This window comes from Fundulus heteroclitus, chromosome 22 (genome assembly GCF_011125445.2).
Source record: "Fundulus heteroclitus isolate FHET01 chromosome 22, MU-UCD_Fhet_4.1, whole genome shotgun sequence".
Lineage (NCBI taxonomy): Eukaryota > Metazoa > Chordata > Actinopteri > Cyprinodontiformes > Fundulidae > Fundulus > Fundulus heteroclitus.
The window spans coordinates 21,615,283-21,643,279 of NC_046382.1; the positions used below are offsets into that span (position 1 = coordinate 21,615,283).

Here is a 27,997-nt window from a genome sequence, read left to right on the forward strand (position 1 = left end):
AAAAAACAAAAACGGTGGGAGATAAAAGACTGAGTCAGAGAATAGTGGGTGCTCTAGACCAAATTGGGTGGCTGGGATGGGTCGATAACGGGGGATGGATAGATAAAGATAAGAGATGAAAACCCCAAAGCTTCCTCTCAGACCTGCAGGGCCAAAGCTCGGCTTTCTCAATAGAGAGAAGAGGGTTATTTTCCGCACAGGAGTGCTCCACACTGAAGGAAAAAGACTTAGTGGATTGGGAACCAGGGCCAGCCCTGGTGCATTTAAAATCAGCCTCTCTATATATAATGGATAAAGGAAACTTGTGAAGAGAGACCCTGAGGTTTCTTTTTCTCCTCCACTGCCTTGCATGTCTCACCTCATGTTGCCTCCTTCTTTGTCACCCATGCTGAATAAAAGAGGACGCCGAAACAGCGGGGAAAGAATCTCAGGGGTTGAGGCTCAGAAAGAAACCTTGCAAGACTAATCTGGAGATTGTGTAAATGTGTTCTTATGTACAGGGATGTGAACTAATCAACCTCGTCAACAAAAGCTCAATTAGTCGGAGTGTTTAAAGCTATTTGTTACAATGGCTGTAAATGTTAAATTTACCTCTGGCGGAAAGAGGAGTTCATGGCTGAATACGTTCTGCATCATTCAAAGGTCCTGTGGCTTTAAAACAAGTTCAGATCAGGACTCCTTCAACATAGGGGTTTGACAGTGGATGTGATGTGCTGCTGAGTTTGGGCCTGAACACATCTGGTGCTTCTGCTCAAGATGGAAAGAAATCTCCCACTTTGGTTTGAGCTGTCTGCGCTTTACTGTTCTGATAATCTTTAGCTGTGTTGGTGCAAATCATAATAACAGGTTATGTTTAATGAGCAGAAGTCTTATTTATTATGCTGAAGTTAGGACTGTGAATTGTACATTTTCATTTTTGCAGGACTTTTATTTTTGTGATCATCTACCCCTGTTGGAAATCGTTGAAACTCTGTAAGTATTTTTCTTGCTGAAAATATTTTTTTTTTCTCACTGTAAATTGGCTAACTCTGAATAGGAAGAACCTTGTAATCTTTTGGAGATTGACGTGTACCAGTGGTTGCCTCTCTAAGATCACTCAGGATGTCTTTACTTTTTGAGAATATGTTAGTATCTTAATCCTTGAGGAAGTAATCAGGACACACTTTTAGTTTTTACTTCTGCTGCTGTCTTTGTTTTGGTCAAACAAACAATGATCCGGCCCAATATTTCACATGTTGTCTTTTCACCTCAGATATTGTTACCCAGCTTTTAGAACCATTAATGAGCAGATTCCTGTTTCTCAGTTTAAAATGCAAATAACTAATGATTGGGATAGTAGATTTTGTCAGAATCCTGCTAAAAAATTACAGAATTTTTACTTAGAATTTGCAATTATAAAAAAAAAATCAAGAATTACTCTAAATTACCCTTAGGTGTGAGTGCGTGTATTTGTTTCTCCCTAATGGCTCTGTGTTGTCCTGTGATATACGGGGACCTGTCCAGGGTGTACCCCGCCTCTCACCCAATGACTGTCTGAGTTAGGCACCAGACCCCCCCCCAAACCCTACAAGGATAAGCGGGGTATAGAAAACAGATGGATGGATATTTTGAAAAGTCGACGTGATAGCTTTTTCCTGTGCGGGGTCTAGATCCATTTGTCACTTAGAACCTACTTTTGCAGTGATTATGTATTTCTGTGAACAGACCACCCCTTTGGTCCTGTGGGTGTTTAAAGTGCTCTATAAATAAAGCTGGTAGGGTGTGTGATCTAGCCTATGAATTATAGATGTTTTATTTTGAAATAGTAGGTATTTCCTTTATTTGAACATCATATTCAATAACTCTGTGGATCACGGTTTAGATTACTATGTTTAGGGAAACACTAATGTAGTAATCCAATAATCGATCTGCTAGCTTTAATTTGAACGGCCAAATTACAGTAATTATTTGTTGCAAAGCAATGAATTGCTCTACATAGTTTTCTATGGCATACGTCAACCAGGTAACTCATCCATTGTCATCTAACGTCCATCTTTTTCTGTTATAATTCTGTGGTTGCTGTAATTAATTTTTAGCCTTACTGATACCATGCTAGAACATATAAAAAAACAAAAAACAATACAAACTTCACAATTTCCGACATGCAGTGGCCATGTAAATCAAATCTGTCTAGTAGGAAAAAAAAGACCAATTTCTGAATGACACCATCATCTTTAGGAGCAGCTCTGCTTTAAATTCAGCTCTAACGTACACTATCAGGAGTATATCCTGTACCCAGTACTTGCAGAGAATATAGGTGCAACTGTTGCTGAGAAACTTCCCTAAAATAACTGTCTTTTGAGGGGGAAAAAGAGACAGAATACCTGACAGAAACACAGGATGAACGAGAGCATTAGAGTGTGATAGCGAACGAACCTGATCCAATTTATCCAGTCTGCTTTTTTTCCTCCTCCTCCTCTTCCTTCTGTCACAGATCTATACCTGTCCACCCACTCATTTCCCATCAGCCTCTGGGTATTTGTGTAAAATCAGCCAATTTGGGCATCTTTCTACTGAATTACTATTCATTAACACGAAACCACTTGGATAGAGCATGCTGGTATGAAAACGTACAGTTTTCTGTTGGTAGGTGAATGTTGCAAGCATGCAATCACACACAAACAGAAGTTTCATGTTTTCATTGTGAATTTGTGTTAAACAGATTATGTATGTTAAACAAATAAATTTTTCTTCTGTTCAAATAGGCCGTCATGAGACAAATGAACCCCCCCCCCCACAACACACACACACACACACATACACATCACACACCCTATCATGCCATTGGCATACAGTACTGATTTTACTTTGCACATGCATAAATCAGCTGGGGGGGGGGGGGGAGCAGAGACTGGAACCACTTAAGAAACCCTGCAAGAGCATGACAGTGAGCTCTGAAAATTGAACAGAGTGAGGTGGAAAGTTCAGCTGTGGCACTGCAGAACAGACAGACGAAAAGAGCTCTTTGAGAAATGGTAGATGGCATCAAGACAAGTGAAACAAGTTAGAGATTACAGCAGTGGGGAAGAGCTGCACTTGTCCTGATCAAAGCTGCTATTAGTGCTCTTATAGTGAGGATCAAATTAGGCGCATAATGCTTGTAACATGAGCGCAGACGGAGAAGCTGTCAAACTGTGGAAGAAAATAAATAAATAAATGAAATCCAGAAGTAGGATGAGGCATATTTGAAACTTTTGGCTTATTTTTACTCTTTTGGATTGTTTTTGTCTATGTGGTTTGGAATATGTAGGTTTTATGTTCTATACAAGAAGACTTTGAGAAGATCGCAGCTCGCAGAACCATTCGCCCACAGTGAACTTGTCTAAATTTTGTCATGTTACAAACACAGTTTTAGTGTGTATCAGAGATTTTATGTGACACACCAGCGCCGGTGCTGCTTGTAAACAGCTGGCAGCACTGTTGCCTCGAATCCCGGCCTGGGTCTTTCTGCTTTGCGTTTGCATGTCATTTCTGCATAAGTGCTTAAGGTTGTTATCTCTGCACATCTGATTTAAACTATTAAATCGGCTCTTCAGCATGCCATCAAGAGCTGCAGAAGCTTTTGGATTGAAACCATTATTCAATAGGTTGATCCAAACATTTAAAATTTTTCTGAATACAAATGCATGCCACACTTATGTGTCACAATTAGAGTGATTCAGTCACAGAAAATTCTAATAAAAGTGACTGTTTTGGGATATAAATATCTTTGGGCAGTTATCCTGTTGAGAATGGCTCAATGCTTGTCCAGCCTTGACACTAATCATGTCTGATGAATGACTTCCCCTTTGGGTCTAAAGGACAAAAACCCCACCATGACTCTAGCATCCTTAACTCTTGCATATCTGACAGAACCGTCCACACGCTCGCATCGTCCCACTCCGTTACAATCATTCCAGACAGCCTCTGTGTGGCTTCGTAGCCAGGTGGACTGCATCGAAGTCCTGCTGAAGGTGACCCCTTCTCCTGTGATGGTTGACAGCAGTGAGACTGATCTGTCCCTGTTCTATTACGACTGATTATATAATTTAGATACAGATGGGCCGTTTAATGCAGCAGCTGTCCTCATCAGACACACCAGACTGAACCCCCTGTTAATGGCTCTTGAGAAGCCATGAGGGGGCCAGTGGCTGGCAATGAAGGGGAAACGCGCAGATTAAAAATAAATGTGGTGGCAGACTGGATGGAGTCGCTAACTTGGGCGCACCCTCATTGTCTGCTAAATGTGTGTCCACTCCAGGTAAACAAGCTCATTTTAAAGCTTTGTTTTTTTTTTATTTAAAAAATATCACAAGTATTTCCTTTTGTCAATATTTTTTGTTGTTCAGTCATTCTCGCAAGATCCTTTAAAACAGGGGTGTCAAACTCATTTTGGTTGAGGGGCCGCATACAGCTTAATCTGATCTCAAGAGGGCCACACGAGTTAACTCATTGCAAGATTAAATAGAACTAATAAATGTGGACTTGTTGATTTTTATATTAAGTTAATTTCACTTTTACACAATATATTATGAATAACCTCAGCGTTTTTAAGAAAAGTATGTGCAATTTCAACAATACTTTTACTCAGTTAAACATTTACTTGTGTATTATGCATAAGAACTGATCACAGTGATTGTACAATGTTGAAAAACATTTATTCACATTTTTGGAACTTCAAAACACTGTCCTGCATGACAAAATACATCAAACTGATAAAAATTAAGAAATGATTTGAATTTTTCCACACCTGAAGCTTAATCTGCTAATTAAAACACAGCGCACCTCGTGGACAATATAGGAACTGCATATTTTCAATTAAACGAAGTACATGTTTTTTTCAATAATTGTTTTATCATTCTCTTCCTTTTATCTTGTCCACTTGTGAAAGTCAAATCTGATGAGCTCTTTCTGGCATCTTATTGCCACATTGCCAGACAGGACACTGGAAAAAAAAAAATAATAATAATAATTTTTTTTTCTTTTTTTATTATGATAATGCATTTAGCCACAGGGCCGGACTAAATTGTTCGGTGGGCCGGATACGGCCCACGGGCCGTATGTTTGACACCCCTGCTTTAAAAAGTTAAATTAATAGAGAAGCTGTACACATGTTTTTCAAGACATAGTAAGTAACCACACAGAGTAAATGCTGAGCTCTAGATCTTTTTTAACAAAAAGAAATGTTTTAAAATCATGATAGATAGTACATAAATATAAAGTATAAATAAATTAGCTGTAAGTTGCCAGCCTGGCCAGCCAGCCTGACGCAAACACAGCATATCAGTCTTGAAAGCCGCAGGTAGAGCCCAACTTCAAAGGTGGGACTAACAGGGTCAGAAAAAAGAGGGTAGAACCAATCAGAGAACTACATATGTGACGCAAACTCCAAGCAACACGCTCTGTTTTAGCTCATAGAGCAGCCATATGTTGAGTTTTCAAAGATATATCCAGCTCATTTGGGACAGAATAAAGGGCATCATTAAAACATCGCTTCATTGCGTCCACCATCTAATAAAAAGTGTTTCTGAACAGGATTATCAACTGTAGCTTTAAGTTGCTCCCTTCCAGTGCAACTTTAAACAGAAATGGTGGCGATGCTCTTCTATCATAACATCCAGTGATGTCAGAATCAGATGTGTTTCATTGCCTGATAAAGTTGACGGTGGGCAAATTAGACAGTTTTTATTTTTTCCTTTGCGTGAAAAATGAGGCCATCCTTATTTTGGATAGGCATATCTTTTTTCTGCTTCATTGAAAACAAACTAAAAATAACAGAAACACAAACTGCTGCTCAAACTAAAGACACCAACTTGTGTTGCATTTTTTTCTACCAAGAACTGTACGCTGACAGTAATGCACACCTTAGCAATGAAGTATAGAGTTCAACTGCAGGATTTCACAATGCACAAAGTTTTTGCAATGAAAATAAACAGGTAATTCAGCTCTGTCTATTTAGGTCAATAGCATCACAAGAGGCTTAAGAATCGACTTGATCGGCTGCAGCTGGTTAACATTAATCATGGACAAGAGATTTTGAAAGACATTGACAGATTCTAAAGCATCTTAAGTTGTAAGGGGTTGCAAGAACCTGCATGTTTAAGCCTGATTGTGACTCCAATGATCCCATAGCCATGACAGACACTATTCTGGATGTCAAACCAGAAGCAAACAGAATGACAATAGTAATCTTCAGAACTTTATCTGGTAGAAATCTGTATCTTCATGTTCACATTTCCCCCATTATGACTGCGGTCTATGTAAATGTGGTTTTTGTATAATGACAAAATACTGGATTCTGTTTGTATCACCTTAGTTATATGGTGTTCCAGTATAGTGGCACTGAATACATGATTTACCCAACAAACGTTTCTCCTTCTGACTGTCTGCTCCTTTAACTTTGAATTTCTCCCCTCCAATGTTGACTTGAATGATGATCCAGGTAGAAGAAAACACATTTAGTAAGAACCTGTCCAGAGGATCTATTCAACTTTTTTAAATTGTTGGGATATGAAAATCATCATATTTGGCAGACTATATACATTCATATTCAATACATTTGTATTATTGATTATTAAATAAGTTAAACATATTATAAAGATTAACTACACACAGACCGATGTTCTCAAACCTTTGTTTTGGGTGTGGAAATTTTCTTACCGCAAATTAAAACATGACATTTCAAGGTAAAATAGTATAAAAATAATTTTTAATGTGGAAATGTGGGCTTATTGAAACGTATATTTAATACCTTAAAGCTGCAGTTGGGAGTTTTGAGAAAATCTTGGAATTAGCCTAAAAAATTAGACAAATCTACCTTATAGGTTCCTCCCCATTTGCTCTCTGTGCACAAAAGGGTGAGTGATCTGTGGAAAATTATAGATGTTGTCACTGGAAGCAAATCTAATCTTTTATGACTTTATCCAAGCTTTTTGTGTGCAACTTAGTATACATTTTATTATAATATGTAATATTAAAATCACATTCACTGTATTTGTCAATTTCAGTTTTGATTGCCACTCTCAAACTCTACCATTTTTCTGTCTCTATTTGCCACCTTTAGATTTGTGAGGAGAACTGATTCATCATGAGAACATGCCTGTGTAAATTCTCAGTTATCAGGTTAATCGCTACAGCAAACAGGCTTAAATCGGAGGCGACCAGACTTTCGTTCGGTTCTTTCTGAAAACGTCTCGACACCTATCCAGCCAGACATTGCTCCTGGCTCTGATTGGTTGTTTCGGACCGGGAGTGGTGCATTTCTGCAAATGGCAATAGGAGCAGAGCAAAGACCAGAGAGGTCTGATTTTGTTTTCACAGATTATCTGTCTCACATTTTACTGTGAGGACAAAGGGACAGTTTTAACATATATGTAAAAAATACATTTATACAAATATTATCTTCTTCAGCTTTAAAGTTTATCCCCAAAAGGTACTTTGACAAAAGTGCCACATAGGAACATGTGTTCTAATTTATCAAATATGACTGTACAATCATCTGGCACTTCATTGCGTAAGCCTGTTCAACTGCTGGTGTCCCCTTATAGCTACTTGGCCAATCACATGGCTGCAACTAAACGCATCTAGGCATCCAGGCGTGGTGAGGATGACTTCCTGAAGTTCAAACCAAGTACCAGAATGGGGAACAAATTGGATTTAAATTACTACAGTAACCTACTGATCTGCTGGATTTTCCACTTGCAACCGGGTTTACAGAGAATGGTCTGAGAAGGAGAAAATATCTAGTAAGCACCAGGGCTGTGGGCGAAAATGACTTGTACTGTCAATAATCCAAGGTGAATGGATTTTAGATGACTGGCAACAATAGCTCTAATAACCACTTGTCGTAACCAAGACTCGCAGAATAGCATCTCTGAAAGGAACACACTTTAAGAACAGGAAACCAAGGCCACAATTCACAAAGGCTCACCAAAATGGGCCGATAATAGATTGGAAAAAGTTTGCCTGGTCTATTGAGTCTTGATTTCAGTTACGATGTTCAGATGGTCAGATCAGAATTTGGTGTACCAAATAAAGAGGCCAGTTCAGTGTTGCTTAACTAAATACTTGGCTCAAAGTAATTACTGAAATTTGATAATAGGGTCTGGTCATTATAATTGTAACAAACCACTTCCATGTGCATGGATTTTCCTAAAATCCATGCACTGCTCTCACATATGTCTCAAATGTTTGCCTGCATTCAGATAAATTACAAGAAAACACCTTTGAAGGAGGAATTTGATTAGGAAATGGAAATACAGATGAAAACATATATAGGTCCTAAACTATACATAAAAGGGATTCTGGTTGATTTAACAGAAAGTTCTAGCTAGCTTTAGAGCTTTTTTTTTTTTTTACATAATCCTTGATTTATATCTTACCATAAATTATCTACAAAAAACAGAGATGTGATACAAAACAACCAGTACATAGCTACCTGTGGATGTCAGCACAGCTCTCATATTAACCTTAGGTAACATCTCAGCAGTTTATTATTTCCAAATGTCACAAAATATAGCTGTGGTGAAGGATCCAAACACAGAACAGTGTAGGTAGGAGAAAGGTATACAGGAAATATGCTGTAATGAAGCAGCATATACAAAGAGCAGGACCTTGCAACCTTTGTAAAATCGGCTGCAGGATGAAAGGACACCAAAAAAAAGTTGACAAGCTTTATTAACTAGGAATCCAAACATTGAAACTTAATTAAAGGTGAGAATAAAGCAGAATGGACATGGTCAAAATCAAGACAGACTATTAAAACAAAACAGCTGCATAAAAAATATCAATTTCAATTAATAAAAAAAACATTACAGTGGAAATTGTTTTACTCCACTGCAGTGAACAGCTGTTCATCATAAACTTAGAGCTACAGTTACAATGTGCTGTTTTCTGCGTCATTGATTTTCTGTTGCATGTAAAGAACAAATGTTTGTCTGTTATGCCTTGTGAGGTTTATAGGAATATTAAGTAATATCAATCAAATAAAGCATATGCTTGCTGTGTTACTGCTAAAGACAAGAGAGCAGCAACGGCGTGTCTGAGTCAGCACCACTACAACTAGTTTTAGGTCAGAGTGGGACGATGTATAACTGGGTTACCTTAGAAATATGAAATGTTTGATCTGCACAGAAAACAGCTCATGAAAAGCAGATTTTCCTTCTTTTTGTCGCTCCATCTCTCTCCACCCCTCATTTGCCATATTAGTCTGTGCATGGTTGCACCCACACTACATTTCTCCTGAGTGACACTTTAACTCAGCAGGTAAGCGGTTCACTTTTTTTTTCTAATAAAAAGCCCCGATGCAACACATGTCTTGAGATTAAACTCGGGGGATTGTGGTCTAGGAGTGCGATGAGCTTCCTCTCCCTCTCCTCTTTCACAGAGGAGACAGACTGTAAAACGAGAGTGTAGACTTTCTCTCCTCCTCCTACACAGCCCGGCTCAGAGGGGCTCCGTCTCTCTGAGGCTCTCTGATCTTCAAGTCACAAAACACCTGCTGCCTGCCTTCATGGAGAAACAGGGGGGGTAGAACACAAGTCAAGCAGCCAAGAGGCTGGGCGTGACAGCGAGTCTGAGGCAGAGGCAGGTTTCAGAGGAAGTACACGCTGTCGGCATCAGAGGACGACATGTAAAACAAGAAGCGAACAAGAGGTAGCAAAGGTGAAGGGATAGTAGGAGCAGATGTTTACGCTGCAGGAATGACTGAATGCCTTTAAGCAGGTGCGGGTAGCAGTGTGGGCCCATTTTTTCTGGTGTTAGGTGTAACTAGTTGTTGCTTTGCATTAAAACCAGTTTGCACAAACTCTTATAGGCCCCGTGGCCCTGCAATCATTGCCTTGCTGCTTTCTTTCCTTTGTTTATTATTCTTATCCCCGTGGGTCTGTCCTCTTCCCAACAAAGTTCCATCCAGTTAAATATTCATCGCAGGTTTAAGGTGTAAGAACACCAGAGTAGCTTCCAGTAGATTTAAAGGTTAGCTCGCTGAGCAGCACTGTGTACCTTCTGTATACATTGGAGTACATTCATCATTTATGTATTTGCCTCATCCACAACACAGCAAAGTTTGCATCTGAATCGCCTCCAACAAGTTCTTATAAGGGAGTGTCTGACCGAAGGGCGTAAAAGCAGGACCTCTCTTCTTCTCTTTCCACCGCAGTACTAAATTGTTATGGACAGTCATGATGCACTGAGAAAACGTCAGTCTAAATTCAGATTCTTACATGTGAGGCAGAAACAATACACAAGCAATTAACCCTACTGTATTCATCCTATGTTCTCCAAGAAAAATATACTGTAATGGTTGCAGAGAGCAAAATGATGGTGAGATATTGAGACAGTAAGTGCTCAGTAAGGAAACAATGTAATCTAATTTTTGCTCTTAGGCTGCAACTCTGATTTGTAAAAGTGTTTTGTTCAAAAACCAAAATTAATACAATGTAAGATTCTTCTGTTCACTTACATGGTCTCTGTTCACTGGCCTGTATCTGCCCTCTTCTGGTCAATTCTGCTTATTGCAGGTTCTTGTTTGGTGTTTTAGCCTGTATCCAAGGAAACCAGGAGTCCCTCTTTATGAGGAATTCAACTATTATTGGTACTTGACCTGAGAAAAACATTGCAATGATATCCCACATCTCATATCTACTTTTTAGAGGTCAAAGCTGCATGAGAGATGCTTGAGTGGTTCTCAAGAGTGTACATGCCGCTTTTAAAATGACAATGGTGAATTATTTTACACTTTACCAAATATATATTGGTATATACTAGTGATAATATATATTAATTTATACTGGTCTCTCCAAATTGTCCCATGGGTTTGACTGTATGTGTGTGCATGGTTGTTTGTCCTGTGTGTTTCTGTGTATGGACTGCCAGCCTCTCCAGGGCTGTATATTTGCTAAAATGCTCACATACAAAACTAATTAATCCATATTCTCTTAACTTGTAAACAGCTTTTAATGAATATGCATTAGTCGGCCTTTCCAATTTGAAGTTTACTGCAGTGGTGTCTCTCTCCCAGCTGGAAGAGCCATGCATCATTAGTTACTCACAGTTCATCAGAATCATTAATGGTCCTTCTTCCTCTGTGGTATTCATTAAAGTTTGAACCTAATACATGCATGTGTTTGTTTCTGTGAAGTTTCTGCTGTTGTAGCTTCTCTGAGGCCATCTGTTTGGCTCCTGGGCAGTTGACTACTTCTCAGGTTGTGTGTGTGCTGGTCTCTACCTGCAGATGGCAGCAGCATCATTATCTAATTTTTGCATTTGCATGAGTAGATGATATATATAATGGTATATCATTTTAAATCCTTTATTTTGATTAAAAAAATAGAGCAACATTAAGGGCACCTTGACTTTCCTTGTATTCACTCAGTTATTTATGGAGAATTTAATCAGATTTGTTGTTTGTACCAGATGCAAAGACTACACTAATGAAATAGTTTAAGGAGGATTTTTAGCATTGCTGTTCTGCAATGTATTTATACTAATGATAAAGGACTAAAAAAAGGATGATAAAAAAATACCTTCAACATGATGAGTGCAAACTAGAAGAAAGGAAGGGGGAGTTTGGAGCTCCCTAATATGGCAGAAAACATCCATTGTCTTTACCCACTTTATCCAGTTCAGGGTGTTTGTTTATTAACATTTCTCAAGAAATATTTCTGAAGAATTTCCTAAACTTAGCCAATATACTACTTTGACTTTCCATTTTTACTTAAATGCATCTTTATTATGCTGAATTCTGTGAAAACGTGTAAAATTGATTTATGGTGGTAAATATTGTACACTTTTTTGTTATTCGTTTTATTTTAGATTCATTAATCAGTTTGCCAGAGATTGTGATCAGCTAGTTTTCTCTGCAGGTCAGATATTATCAAACAATTATTTTTATATTAATTTAAACTAAGAGGTCTCCCTATTTGTGATCTATAGACTGGTAAACAATAGAATGCTTTTGAATGCACTGTGTCTAAGTTGAATCAAAATCCATTAAAGTGTAATTGAAACATAATTTGGGATCATCTTGTAATTCCTTCACTGTCTGTTGAATTCAAAACTGCTGCTTCAAATCCCAGAACCTGCAGGACACTTCCTCTCATTTAAGTTATGGTCCTTGTGAAAAACAGTGGAACCGGCCCATTTGGGAATCGGAACGTCAGACGTCAAAGAAAAGCAGAAATCTTTGCAAATAGCTTGATCAGAGCATTTCTATTAAAATCAGTCTCAGACAATCAAAGCTTTACAACAAACTTGAGATTGTAAATCAGCCACAGATCTCTGATTGTGAGATCCTTACTCCTTAGTCTTGGTTCAAAGACTGCAGTAAAAAAAAACTGGTTTTGTGACGCCAGCTTCTCTCCCTGTATCTAGTTTGTACTTCTTACAGCATTTTATTATCATTTAGAAAAAAAAAATAAAAAATTTCATGAATTTTTTTCCTTCTCACTCACAGAAAACTGTTGATTTTGTATTCTCCTTTGACCCCAAATCCAGTTTAATTACATATATGCAACCTCCCCAAATTAGTTTGGTAGCTAATGAAAGTGATTTATATATGCAAATATAAACTGAGAATTATGTTAGAATTATTTTTTAACTTTTGACAAAGGAGATAAAATGTGACATTCAAATGAACTGTATTGAAAATGTGTTTTTACAAGTGCAGGCGGTAACTAATATTGACCAAGTCTTCCTTGTCTACTATAACCAAGGACATGGGGTTTAGTGAAAATACGGGCACAAGGAGAGGTTGTAAAGGTCAGAATCATCACCTCTTTTTCTGCGCAGGGTCAACATCTTTATTTTGTTACACATCCATGAGGACGAGTGTTTCCACCTGTGCTCCTCGCTCCTCCCTCTTACCGTGTTCTCTTCCCTTTCTCCTCGCCTTTTCCTCCACAGTCACGTGTTCTCAGTGAATAGACACTCGAGTGGGTTTCACCAGCTGGTGCCTTTGCCTGGTTCATAGATGGGGTTAAAAACAAATGCATGTAAGTGAGCATGTGTGTCTTTGCCAGATACTTGAGCGTTAGTGTGGCGCCTCCTGTGTGCTTTTTGTGTGGAAATTGCTAGAGAATGCTGCAGCAGTAGATCTGTGGAAAATTATAGATGTTGTCACTGGAAGCAAATCTAACCTTTTATGACTTTATCCAAGCTTTTTGTGTGCAACTTAGTATACATTTTATTATAATGTGTATTATTAGAATCACATTCACTTTATTGGTCAGTTTAAGTTTTGATTGCCACTCTCAAACTCTACCATTTTGCTGTCTCTATTTGCCACTTACAGATTTGTGATTCATCATGAGAGCATGCCTGTGCAAATTCTCACTAATCAGGTTTATCGCTACATCAAACAGGCTTAAATCGGAGGCAACCAGACTTTTGCTCAGTTCTTTCTGAAAACGTCTCGACACCTATCCAGGAGTCTTCATCAGTTCTGGTGGTTCTCAATGAGCAACCTGCAGTTGGAGCGCTGCTGTTTTTAAGGACATTAGGGTCATTAGAAGCTATTGCTTGGTGTGAGTTGAGTACTTGGTCACCTGAATCACGAGACTGTTGAAGTAATTCCTTGCAATATGTTGCTTGGCTTTTCTCTTTTGACCAAGATGGCTTCTTTCACTCCTCTTTCAAACCATCTGTTCTCTCTGTCCAAAATCTGGACATCATTGTCGTAAAAAGACTGCCCTTTGTTCTTGAGGTGCAAGTGGACTGCTGAATTTTACCCCCCGCTGCTGGTCTTCCTGTGCTGTGACATGTGTTTATGTAGTTGTTGTTTAGTTTCTCCAATGTATGAGTCTGAGCAGTCCTCGCTGCATTGGACCGCATTCACAACGCTGCTCAGCTGTGGTTTGGGGGTTCTGCTATCATGATGGCAATAAACTCTAGGCATTGATGGTTGCAAACCCCCAAAACTAAAAGTATGCTTGGAGTTGTTACTTTTATACTCTTCTGCACAGTTGTTTCCATGACAGCACTAGTGAATATTTCTTTTGAATATTTTATAAAATTTAATTATGGTGTGGTTTTCAGGGGCAGATTTGCACAACTTGCAATTCAACACTTTAGTAATGTTGCCAATTTGATGACGATTAAGTTGTTTTTTTAAGGGAAGTACCGTATTCGTATTTGTGGGAATTTTTTAAATATCCAATGACTTACAGACATATTCAATAACAAAAAAAGGATGCAATGAATTTTAACTAGTTTTTGTTCCTTTTATTAGCATCACCACAAATAGCACAAAATCACAGGATAAAACATTTAAAGCATATCTCCTGGCAGATGTGAACTGATTAACATAACAGCTAGTGATTAGTATGCTGTAATATTTTCACAATCATTATTAATCATTTCCACTTACTCCGTCATTCAGTTTACAAACCCCAGTGTTGTAGTCAAGTCACTATGCCTCGAGTCCGAGTCCAGGTTCGAGTCTCCAGTGTTCAAGTCCGAGTCAAGTCCAAGTCATAAAAAAAAAAATCCGAGTCAAGTCCACTATTCATCCGAGTCAAGTCCGAGTCGAGTCACTATTGATCCAAGTTCGTTGTAGGAACATGCCGTGACGTGTGATGTATGACATGAAGCAGTAACATTCCATTGCACTAATAATGGCGTTCCGCGAGCGAGCTAATTTTAGAACGTGACGTCATATCACGCAAATATGCGTTTTCCTCCACTCTTTCGCTGTACGTTACCCTTTGTTTTACTCGGTAAAACTACCGCTTTTTCCAAGTCTAAGACGTCTCCTAACCATGGTTTTTAAACATTGTTGTTATGGAACGCGCAACAGCGACTCGAGGTACGCTGATAGGCCGCAATGAAGGATGTTAAAGCCGCAAGCGGCGTCGATCGGCCCTCGCAGCCAAGCGCACTCCGGCCTATTGGCCACCGCCGCGGCTCCGGCCGGCTGGCAGGGTTCATGCACTGCCGGCCGCCCGCCACCGCAGATGCTGTCACGCATTTTCCTGGCCCATCCACCGGGCGATTCCCACAAACGCGTTCGGCAGCGTTCCCCCATGACTCACAAAAAATCTGGTGCAGATCGGTCGATGCAGCGAGGAGATACAGCCGTTGGAAGATGATAATGCATTTGGCCACCGGGCCGGACTAAATTTATCAGCGGGCCGGACAATTTATACCGATTCCTGGACGGTGACTACAAACAGAAAAAAAACGGCCGATGACGCCATGAACGCCGAGCAGGAGGAAAACATCGACTTACCTTTCTATCAACTCGGCCCGTTTTCCAGTCTTTCTAAGACCTCGACACTCAATCCATCGTTTGAGCTGAACGTTGGTATGTTGTTCCACAGTTCTTCCAGTAAAATGGGCGCCTGGACATCCTTTTGTGAAAGTTTAACAGCGGAAAAGTCGGTCATATCGTTGTATCTGTTGCATGTGTAATGGCTCTTTGCTACGTGCGCTCTCACACCGTTTGTCCTACCTTAGCGGCAAGGGGCGTTGCTCATAAGATGGTGACGTCACGTGTGCGGTACGCCATTTAGATATTAAAATCATAAACCAAATAATATTCTAATGACATATTAAATTTATAGCCAAATGATATAAAAAAAGTCAAGTCTTTTTCTGAATTTCCGAGTCTAAATGATCTGAATGTGGGAGTCCGAGTCCAAGTTCGAGTCATCAGTGCTCAAGTCCAAGTCAAGTCACGAGTCTCTAAATTTAGCTAATGACTCGGAGTTCTAGTCTCGGACTCGAGTACTACAACACTGACAAACCCCCTCCCAAACGATAAAAAAGTAGTAGTCTTTTTGTTTCCATCTTAAAGTGCACCCCTTCATATCTCGAGTCTAATAATGCTTGAACATGTCACATATAGGCTTGTTTATTTGTGGGATTTTTTTCTGGACTTTGGACTGTTTCCCTCTATTTTCTACTCCACTTCCCTGTGCCACCACCCAGTTCACCCTGATTAGTTCCACATGCTGCAGATAATTAGATCTCAGTCAGCTTACCTGCTACCCATCCTACTTATACCTGCCCTCCACAGTCACTCACTGCCCGAACGTCTCGTTTGCACTGCCTGAATGCTTCTCTCAGTTCACCTTTGCTCAGTTTGCCAGACCCTGTGTTGCTGCTTATGTCCTGCCCTCACTGATGGAGGTTTTCCAGTGACTGTGTGCTCGTCATTCTGCCCTTTGATCCTGTTTGGTTCTGCTGCTAGCTCTGCCCGCTCTGGTGAGCCTTTGGTTTCTTTTTCTGGTCAGGTCTCAAACTGTTTCTTTGGTTTGTGGATTTCATCAAGCTCCTTTCAAGCTCCTGTTTCCTCACGCCCGTTTATTGTCATGACCTGGCCTCAGCCTGTTTACACCTGTCAGTCAGTTTCCACCATCACCATCTTCTGTTTTTGTTGCCATCTTCTGCCTGTCACCCACTCCATTTATCTCAATAAACTTTTTAAAATGTACTCTGTGTTTTGGCTGAATACCCAGACCCAATCATTACAGAACAGGCAAGGCTGCATGCTGAAATGTAGTCCTTTGCAAGAATAACTTCACATTGATGACAGATACTGATGCATTTTATTGTTGATAATAAAGATCTCATTAAACCACCGATGTTCAAGGATGAATGGAAATCAGCAAAGCGAAGGTAAGCATAAGCGGCACCTGTTTTGCTCAATTAGCATCCAAAACCTGTTCAAACCTACTTTTCTGACATTTGTTTTTGTCAAGTTATTTTAGTAAATGCATTACAAAAGTCATCGCATAATGGTTATTATAGTAATTATCTTTGAAAAAAATCACATGTTTTTATCTTATGTCAAGAGGTTTATAGTGTACAGGGCACACATTAGAATCTTTAAAGTGAGACTTAATTCAAATTAAGGAATATAGCACCACCAGAAACTAAATATTGCTTACATACAATTTGTCCTGATATTTTGCATCCAAAAAATGCTACAATATACTTTTTCATTGATATTTATTAATACATAACCTCCCCTTTGATCATGTATAGGGTAATTTACACATATATCAACACATTTTATCACTGTACTTCAGTTACTCTACCCAGCTCCAAAGTTAAAGCTTGGAGATCAATGGGCAATATCTAATTGTCTGTGTGTGAACTTCACTCTTCACAAAGTCAGGTGTTTAAAGCATTTCTATAAAAAAAAACAAAAAAAAAAAATTAATAAATGACATTAACAATTGCAACAACAAAAAAAGAGCAAAAAATTCTTGTGTTATCATGGTAGATTAAGTTTGATAAAAATGTGCCTGACTGAATCATATTTTGTGGCATCTTTAACTCTCTAGTAGGAAAATAGACCAATTTAAATGAAGCTTCATCAGCATCCAGCACCAACAGGTGGTGGTAATGTACCAAGAAATAGAGCAATGTATCAGCAAAAGGTGGGAAAAAAAGATTTGCTTGGTTGCTAACATGGAACTCTACAGTTCAGATTTAGTGTTGTCATTCTACAGAATAGAATAGTGGATATAAATACTGCATTTTTGTATCTAACCAAAAGTTTTATCTCAATAACTCTGCAAAATCAGTTTATTGTATTATTTTCGAATACTGCCTGCTGTTTATCTTACTTACTGACTGGAAGCTTTGTGTGAGGGATTTAGAACTAGCTGGGGGTTCTGCACTCGCTCTAAGACCCAAGACATGTAAATCATGATCTATCTCTTTTTTTCCTTGTTCTTTAATTCTATCAGGATAAAGTCTGCTTTCTAAAATCTTCACTTCTCACCACCAGATCTGATACCTTGATCCCAGGGTATGTTATCAACCTCTGTGTGTGTGTGTGTGTGTGTGTGTGTATCATAGCTTGAGAAGTCATCTTCTTACAGTCACTATTACGTTCTTCATGTTACATTAATCATCCTTTCTGTACTCTCAAATCTTCTGGTTTCACCTCAGAATTTAAATCAGCTAATTATCTATCTATCTATCTATCTATCTATCTATCTATCTATCTATCTATCTATCTATCTATCTATCTATCTATCTATCTATCTATCTATCTATCTATCTATCTATCTATCTATCTATCTATCTATCTATCTATCTATCTATCTATCTATCTATCTATCTATCTATCTATCTTCACAGAGGCAAGAAGAGGGAATGAATGTATGAGTTTGTATCTGCAGTGAATTATTAATAACTTACCTGCCAAGCTATTGCAGAAATGAAGACATGATTATTCAAAAACTGCACCTGCGTACTATAATCTACATGATTCTATACAAACATTCACGAAATAACCTTTTACACTTTTATGAGAACAGTTTCTTGTTCATAGTTTAGTTTACAGGAATTAACAAAGTAAGTTATCCTCATCCCCTGCCTTTGTGGTATATCTTCGTTTGTTGCTCTTTCCAAGGTTGCTAATTTGCTGTTGGAGTTGAGCAATGCAGTATGGACCCCTTAATATTTCATAACATGTCAGAATCAGACATACCCCTCAAGATGATGGAGGCAGGGGCTGTAGGAAGAAGACAGGTTCAGCTGATGTCTGCCCACTCCTCTTGCCCACACGAACACAAATATGTCTAAAGTTTCTATTCTGCTGCTTTACTTTGGATTGCTTTACTTTGTTCACCACTGTGTGGCAGTGGGAGGTTTAAAGTAAAATCAAGTCTTTCTGTATCATTAAAACTTAATTGACTAGTTTATTTGATTCCTTTATGTCTCATCAAAAGTATATATCAAAGGCACATAGCCACATTATATGCTTATAAAAAGACCAAAAATACGTTTGATCATGTTAAAATAATGTAATGTAATAAAATAATGGAGGCTTGGTGTATATATATATATATATATATATATATATATATATATATATATATATATATATATATATATATATATATATATATATTACGCCTCCAACCTGATAATGTTTTGATGGTCCTTTTTGTGAAATTAAAAATAGCCCCAGCACCCAGATATAAACAGACATGGCACCATAAAAACAAAAACAAACCGTAAAACGCCAAAATAATAACTAATACTCTAGCAGAATGTCATAATCTTTCATAAAAACTGTATGCAACCAGCTACTGACATATAGATAAATGAAAAGTCAAATAACGTGGCTATTCACCTTTAAGTTTTTAGCGGCTGTTCGGTTACGTTTGGCAGAAAACCTTAGGTTTAATTAAGAAAAGGCTATATTAAAAACAAAGTAAGAAACTTAATGCACAAAACTGGACAATTAATTGAATAAAAACATATTATAACTTACAAGTATTTAAGATTCAAGTAACCATCCTGGGAGGAATTTTAAAGCTTTGTGAGTACCCCAAAGTGGGCAGATATTTATTAGTTGAATCAATCTACAGTAGGTCACGCTGTCAGTTTCACTTTAAGATTTAAGCATCCAGCATCCCATCATCGCACCGCCTGCACAGTGTTGAATTAGATTCTAGAATAGTTTTACTGGGTAAGTGCTGGGTTATATAAGTTGTGTAAATGCTGTTGAAACTGGTCTACAAAATCTGTAGTAGACTGGCTTAACTGTTCTATAAATCATGTATAATGTGTTGGGAGTGTTAGTATTTAAATGGCACTTATTTTAAGCATTTTATCACTTTAGCCTCAACACTAGATGCAGAACAATGCAAGATATCCTTTGCCTCCCTCAGTGTTCAAGACCTAAATCATATCTGCTTCCAGAATCAAGCCCAAAAGTATAAAATTAGTGTAAGACACATTTTTGATACAAGCATTAAGATTCAAGCAGCGTTTAAAAGTTCATAGAAGCTGCAGGTTCCTCACAGGGGCGATCGTTGATGCTATTTAATTGGACATCTTTAACTCAGAACCAGCATTGAATTTCTCCTGCGGTTTAAGTTGCAGTATCTCATCTGTTGGTTCGGGCAACACAAATATCAGTGAGCCATTGGACCCCATGATTCTGTTGCCTGTTCAAACCAAGGCGAGTTTATTTGTATAGAACGTTTCAGCAACAAGACAACTCAAAGTGCTTCACACGATGGAAACATCATTACCTATTAGCGGCATAGTAAAGGGAAGTAAAGTTACACTACAGACTGAGATTAATTATATTTAAAAACAGTCAAAAACAAGTTTTTTTTTACCTTGTGTATAAAGAAGTCAGGGTTTCAGCATTTTGGCAGTTTCTGGAAGATTACTCCAGAATAGTGGAACAAACTTCCTCTTCTTTGCAGAGACAACCTTCACTTTAAAGGGAGCAACGGTGTCAATGATGCCTGAATTTTTAGCATGGAACTAATCAACTTGCTGATTTACTGAGTCAATGGACAAAGCAGAGGTGGAAGAGTAAAGTTGGTTGAGATCTTTGGTTGAACTATCCTTAAAAAATCGTTTTCTTCTTGTATCTCTTTGGCTGATTGGAACCACGATCACCATTATTTTCTCTGAGACATTAGATACCACATTATGGACAAAACTAAGTACTTCGGGTTTTTTATTGGTGCAAAAGCATATAATTTCATTTACGGCTCCATCGGCCACTCTGGCCTGGTGGCGGGAACTTTTTGAAGCTGTTCAGGAGAACACTGTGTAGAGCACAATCTAGGTTTGTACTTCCTGCTGGCGCTGTCAGACTATTGTAGAAGCGGATCAAACCATGTTTCTAGTGAAATTCCTGTGTTTTCAGTTGGTTTTGCGCTTATCGTTTGTTGTGACCAAAATCCGCTGCTGTTTTCTTCTTGGTGCTTGGGATGAAGAGACATTTCTCTGCAATGCTGGCCAAGCTGGTTTATCTAGGTCAGTGGTCTAAAACTCCAGTCCCCGAGGGCCGGCGTCCTGCAACTTTTGCATGCGTCTCTGCTTCAACACACCATACTCCAATAGTAGCTCATTAGCAGAGCTCTGCAGAGCTTGACTGCATGCTAGTGAGCTAGTTTAGCCATTTGTTTCAGGTGTGTAGGGTAGGGAACATTGCTAAAAGTACTCCGGCTCTCGAGGATTTGAGTTTGAAACCACTGATCCAGGTGCATGGTTCTTCCTGTTAGCCATCTTCCCAGATCTGAAGGTAGGGACTCCTTTGGCTTTTTTTGTTTGTTTTTCTTTTTGCATTTGCATCAGCATTCTGCTTTCTGGTGGTTTTTGGCTCTTTTGAATCATTGATAGGGTTGCTTCATTTACATATAGCATTTAGCTCTATGTTGACTTTAAGCCGATGAATTTTTACGTCCATCACAGCTATTTTCTGGAGCAGTTTGTCATGGTCATCAGTGGAAAAAATTAAGGTATCATTTATTGATGAGTTTGTGTTGCCATGAAAAATGCAGCTGCTGCTAACATCATCTTGTCCTGTCAAAAATGATTGTAAGAAAAAAAACAACTTAAGTAGCTTTTGGCTGAGAGATAAGTTCAGAGTCGAGGAAAGAAAGCAAACAGGGATCAAAGGGAGAAAGTGTTGGAGCAAGCAGAGAAGCGCACCACTGTTCTTTCCTTGGACCCCAGATGCTGACCACTGCAGGCCGGCAACACACCACAAGAGCTGCAGTTTTGAAGAGGGTCTGACCCAATTTCACTTAGTTCCCACTTTTTATCCTCTTTTAAAACACCAAATTTGAGGACAAAATGTTCCCTGAAAATGATCTCGCTCCTTATTCCAACAAATCAAAAATTATTTAGGCAATTAGAAGCGACCTTAAGCAGGAAAAATTTAATTAGATTTCAGACAATGAGAAAAAGGTTGTCTTTTTATACTCCCTATGCTAATGTCATGATATCGTGTTTCTATTGTACATCCCACCGACTAATAGATGTTATGGTCCAAAGATAATCAGTGTTATTCACTCCCCCTCTCGATGGTCATGAATTTATGCCCAATCACAGAAACTTTTGTCTGATTAAAAGTCTTTTAGCTCCCCATAACCAATTAGGATAACACCAAAAAGGTCCCTGATTACCATTTTACTGCCCTGCACTTTTTATAGCTTTTCTCAATTGCTATCTCTCACGCTGTGCTGTTTCACACCAACACAGCTGTGCTTTAAACAAAAAAGGCCCGGCAGGCATTCCTTTAAACAGTTTTTTAAATCAAAGAGCTTGGTTAACATACCTAGGGTTTTTACAGACATATCATTAAACACCTTGTCTGATTTCATTTCAAGCTCACAAATGAGATGAAACCTCCAAGCCTATCCTCATTGGATAAATAAGACTTGGAATAATAAGCTTGTTATTTGTTGTTGCTGGAGAAAACGTATTAAACTGACCCTAAAGCTTCCCGCTGATGAGTGCCTGAGAAAACTGATGCTTTTTTTATTTTTTTAAAGAGCCAATTAATTAAAACAATATGTTTGAAATGCTCAAGCAGGCATTTGTTGCTTCCTACTGGATAAAAATGACGCTTCTAGTGTTTTGAATTTTTTATATATATATATATATATATTCTTTTTCCTCACCAGTAAATTTTTGCTCATTCTTTCAATTTTAATCTCGCACTTTAAAAGCATTCATTATTTAGCTTTTGTTCTTGGTTGATGTTCTTTAACAATGTTTCCTGCATGTTTGACATTAATAATTTTTTAGATTTCCCTGATATCTGCTGGTAAGTTTATTTCCTTAAATGATCATCAATGTAACTTGGTCTTTTTATCTCTTGCTTAACCAGTTTCCTCGCTGTCACGTTTAAAGACCTTTCTCTGGAACTGTATATTCTCTTCATGGAAAAAATAAAAAAACGTTTCAAAAATTAGCTTTTACTTCTAGTTGAAGGATTTCTTCTTTCCCTAAAGTCAGAAATGAGTTTGAACCAAACTGGATTTAGGAGCTTTTCAGACTTTTTTTTTTTTTACTTTAAAAAAAAAAAAAATAATCTTAAAAAAAAATTTAATTTATAATTTTAGAGGTAGCTTTGTTTGTTTGACTCTTACAGTGCCTATCACACTTATGCCACCTCTGATAAAAGCCTGTGTCAAGTCATCTTTTGTCACATAGTCTCACACTGAAAAAAAGGAGCAAATTCAGACACTTATTTAGGGTACAGTGATGAAAATATTCCTTGTTAATTTTGTTTACAACAAAGTCACCAGTGTCATAGGTATTGGTACCTCTACTGTTAATACAACAGTATAGAAATAGTATTTTTTCCACTAGCATTTCACTTGGAGCATACACAGAGATGGATCTATCATCACTCATTTTTACATAGTTTCTAGATCAGCATCCATTACACCCATCATTCTGCTAAATACAATCAGCTGCAAAAGCTACATGACCCTGAAATGTCTGTTTTTTTTTCTTTACATGGGTTTTTTTCCACTACTAAATAAATCAACTCAAATTAAAGGTTGTAGTTCAAAAAATCCAATGTAGTTTATTCTGCAAAAATATAACTTTATTTTATGGCTTTTTATTTATCTTTACTAGGAGTATTAGTTAGCGTGGAGGGTGCTGTATAAATATTTATTTTTTAATTTACTTCATTGTCTATAATTCCGATGTTTTCGTAGTTCAGCCTTGATGCATATTTAAATAGTTATTTTTTCCCCCCGTTTTTAGTATTATCTGAATATAAACAACGATTTTACATGAATATAATTATCAACGTCATGGAAATAAACCTTTTAAGAAAAAAGTGCAAAAAACATCTTAGCATAATTTAAGCTTAGTTCTTCAGATATTTACTAACTTTTTATTACTTTTCCCAATTTCAGACGTTTGCAAAGTGAATTCCCTGAAATATGTTATTGCTTCTTTTCAGTGAGACATTTAATGTACCAGTTGTTTCATGCAACCTCATACCCAGGGTAAGATAAAGCAGTCTGATCTTCTTTCTGCCACGAATGGCACATAACCCACCTTATGCTGCAGTCTTCAAGTTCATGAACATAGCTGTGGTAGTTTACTTAACCTTTACACCCTCTCCTTTCTGTAACGTCCTATTGGCGCTTCTAATAATAACGTAATGAGAGCTGAACAACAATGTCAGTTGGCTGAAGGGATTTTGACACTAAAGACAGAACGATGCCGTGTGAAGATGGAAATTCTGCACTCCAGATTGCTCCAGCTTCAGTCATTTGTAAGAAAACATTTACCATCTGCTCTCCAATATGCTCTTCGGCCTCTTGACTCAGATCACAGCGACCAGCTTCTTCTGTGTCACCTTTGGTCAAATCAGCTCTTTATTGTGTCTGGTTGTGTTTGGTTTCCTCTCTGTTAGGTGATTGCCTGAAGTTTGACCTCGCTCTGTGACTCCTGAATGACAACGCGGCCGCTTATAGCGAAGGCGAGCGTTCTGTTTCTGGCAGAGGAGCCAGGTGTGCACGTTTATTGTTTGTGGGGGGGCTTGTCTGCGTGTTTTTGTGTGTTTACGCGTTCTGGTCTGCCTACCAGAAAATTCCATTGGGTCTGGGGTTGCTGTGGTAACAGTAATCACTTCTAATTCGACATCAGGGAGAAGGAGAGAGGATAAAGGTGGAGTGGCAGCAGTTGAGAGGCGAGTTGTTGAGGGAAAAACAATAAAAATGTGACAGCAGGGAAAACAAGGTAAGCGTGCTTGACTGTTTAGTGACTCTGACGGTGTTCAGAGACTGCATGCAGAATGATAAGACAGAGAGGTTTTACATAAACGCCTTTCTTTCTCACTCCCATAAGATGTAAAAGCTCCTGTTTTCAACGAGTTGCAGCATAACCTGTCAACTGTCACTGAGAGCTGCCATTTGTACCACGATCTTCCTTTCCTTCAAGTTTTTTTTTTTTTAAATTCAGGTTTACCACACTGGAGAATGGATTGAATATCTTAATTTTGTACAGCATGGGAAATAACTATAAGGCATGTCAATATTGTAAGTAATTACATTTCTTATTAGGCAACTCAAATAAAATCCGCACCCAGTGCCAGTAAAACCCCAAAGTATTCAGGCATATAAAGAAATCTAAACAAATTAGGTTTGAAATTAAGTTATGTTGAATAAGGGGGGATGCCACAGGAGATGTGCATTGAACACTCTTACTGAAATGCAATAAATGCTTAGTAGAAAAAGTGTTTTTTTTAATGGTCACAACAGCGTTAAGACATCTCCCGTTTGAAGAAGCTAGTCTCATACATTGCTCTGGTGGGATTTTCACCCATTCTTCCACATAAGCTGTTTACAAGACTTGAGGATCCTGGGGATCTTCTACACACTCTGCTCTTCATTTCTCTCAGATTTTCCATTGCTTCAAGTCAGATGGTTCACTGGGTCGTTCTAGCAGCTTCATTTTCTATCTCTTAAACCAATCAAGAGTCTCCATGGATCATTTTGTTGCTTTACAACCCCGTCTCATTTCATATTCAGATTGAATGCACAATATCAAGAATGCACCAGTAATTTTAGCTTTAATTTTTCCTTCAACCTTTAATTATGCGAACCCTAGTGGTACCATATACTGATAAACTGCTTATATCTAGGGTTTTCCCACCATACCAACATTTCACTGTCGGTATGATGTTTTTGAAGAGATGTACTGTTCAATTCCTCCACCAAACATGGATGTGTCCAGCAAGTTCAATTCTGGTCTATCTGAGCAGACCAATATTTAATTGGCTGGACCAAATGTTGTGCTGCAACCACCTTCAACATGTTTTTCGTCAGCAGTGGAGTTTTTCACAACTAGTATGTATGGGGAATATGGCGACTGAGTGCATTGCTTATTGTTTTAATGGAAAAGTTTACCTGCTAGATTCCGGTGATTCTGAAGGTCTCACACTGTGGTCATTGGTTCTTTTACTCTCTATTATTTTTGACACCTCTACAATTAATCTTGCAAGGGTCTCCTTATCATGTATGTTTTGTGATAAAAATCATGTTTTTTTACTTCCAGATTATAGCTGCAGTGGTTCTGACTGACTGTAACATTCAGAAATTTAGAGATACGGCTATAGCCATCAGTATGTTTTGTAACAAACAGATTTAGACGTTCCTAGGACAGTGTTTTTCTGTTCTGTCTCTCTTCGAGGTCGGTTGTGTTTTTCTGTCCTTTCCAGCTTTCACCCCCCCTCCCCCCGGGTAGGCAACAAAAGGGGGACCCGTCCGGTCCTGATTTGACTCATTTTCTAGGATACACCCTATATTCTTTTGACTTTGTCATTCCTGAACGTTTAAAACGTTTGCATGTTTGGATTCAGGATACTTGGATTTCTACTTATTGGATTTGGTGGATTTTTGATATATCAGCAAATACAGCGGATGTCGGTAGCCATTTGGCCTTGATCAGGCTGCCGGCTGCATATGACGTGCCCACTAAGGCGGTGAACGGACAGTTCTGGAAGGTGGAGGAGCAGAGCTGAAAAGCTGGATGTGCTGGTACGCAGACTGGCTTCGGTGGTTGAACTCAAAGGGGTGATGGGATAAAATCTGGAAGTGAAGCGCGGAAAAGCCCAACAATTTGGAAAATTGTATTTACCATTTGGATCCAGCAAAAGACTTAAAGCTGACAGGAAAGTTAGTGCAGCTTGTCTCATAACAAATAACATATTTGGTCTATGCCTTCCCTATCTAGTCATTCCTGGTTTGTTATTAGGAACGAGCTCAGAACTCTCCCCCGCTCCCTCCTCCCCCGCTGACAGCTTTGGATGCTTTCTGAACTATTGGCCGGCTGATAACATCAAGGACAATGGCCTCTGGAGAGTGTTCACAGAAATATAAACACTTTCACCCAAACAGACACACATAACTGATGCTCATATAAACTGATGAACTTACACGCGACTAGTCTCAAATGTTTACCTTCTGCTATATGTGTCTCGTCTTATTTGTTATTTATGAGGCCATCAATTTTTGAACTTTCTTTTCTTCATCGGGTCCATATTTATTCTCCATGTTATACCACTTTATCATAAAATATTTGGGCTTACCCGTTTTGATTTCTCTGTATATCTGAATTGCTTGACATCTTGTGTAAATTTTATTTAAATGAATATTAGAAATAGATATTTGCCATGAAAAACATTCACATTTTCGAGCCTTCTTTTCCCCACTGTGCTTCCCTTTTTGCCCCACCTCCACCAAGATACCTGCATCTTCATGTTTCTTCACTTTCATCTTCTGCTCGTCCTTTCAACTGAATTTTCCTCTATGTGTTATGAATACAAGTAATGAGCAAGCAGACAGACATAGGGGGATGCTGTGTGATGCAAATTAATGGGTTTGCTTTTTTCCCCCCCTTTCAATCTGTCACTTTACTCAACCTCCTGCCGGCTCAAATATACACACACTGTCTCGCATGCTGTCTTCTTTATGAGCCACGAGTGGAAGGAAAAATAGAAGAGAACAGCATTAAAAAAATGTGTGAAGCATGGAGCAGGAGAAAAACCACCACCTGCCACTCAAGTCGGCCTCTTCGTAGTATTCGTCACACACACCCACCCACACACACACACACCGTCTCTGTTTTGTGTGCCGGTCCGTAATTTTCTGCCACACTCCGTTGCCAGCCAATGAGAGGCCAGGAGAGGGCTTTTCAGAACGTGATGGGGAGGAGACAGAGCACTGCCTGCTGATTGACAGTGAGCGCCCTACAGGTGGAGAGAAGAACCAAGAGAAGGAAAAGGGGGGTGGGAGAAGACAACACTGAGAAGAAAGAGAAGGGGTGAGTGAGGAGAAGGGAGAGAAGCAGCGGCAATCAGACTTCCTCACACTCACATTAACGCTCCCTCCGTTCCTCCTCTCCTACCCCGGGAGCTCGCTTCCCTGGACAGATCAGCCGACTAACACCGCCGGTGATTACCCTATCATCACAAACACATCCACTGCTGCACCAGGATGAGCCAGTGCAGGAAAAGGTGCAAGAGGCAGCTCACCAAGGTGGCTCGCTATTTCTACCGCTTCCTCATGGGAACGCTCACCCAAGGTAGGCGCCCAGAAAAACTTCCACTTTCTAAACTGAGGTTTGCTGCGGAGTCCACTTTTTGATAGCAAGTGCACTGCTGAAGTTAACAGAGATCTCAGGATTGGTTTTCTTCTGTAGCCAAGATGGTTTGCAACCTTAATAATGGATGCAAACA

At 38.8% G+C, this 27,997-nt stretch overlaps 1 protein-coding gene across 4 annotated transcripts in view; it reads left to right on the plus strand.

Moving 5' to 3' along the window:
* Positions 1 to 27,997, plus strand: part of LOC105938752 (Kv channel-interacting protein 2) — a 98,947-nt gene that overhangs the window by 2,088 nt on the left and 68,862 nt on the right. Inside the window, exon 1 of one of the 4 annotated variants that reach the window (XM_012880635.3) lies at positions 20,946 to 21,028. The exons of 2 other annotated variants lie outside the window; for them this stretch is intronic. In XM_012880635.3, coding sequence (XP_012736089.1) covers positions 20,992 to 21,028 — 37 coding nt within the window. In that variant the 5' untranslated portion in view covers positions 20,946 to 20,991. Of the gene's footprint in view, positions 1 to 20,945; positions 21,029 to 27,447; positions 27,844 to 27,997 lie in introns of those variants that run through there. One more of the 4 variants, XM_012880632.3, reaches the window with a different exon arrangement.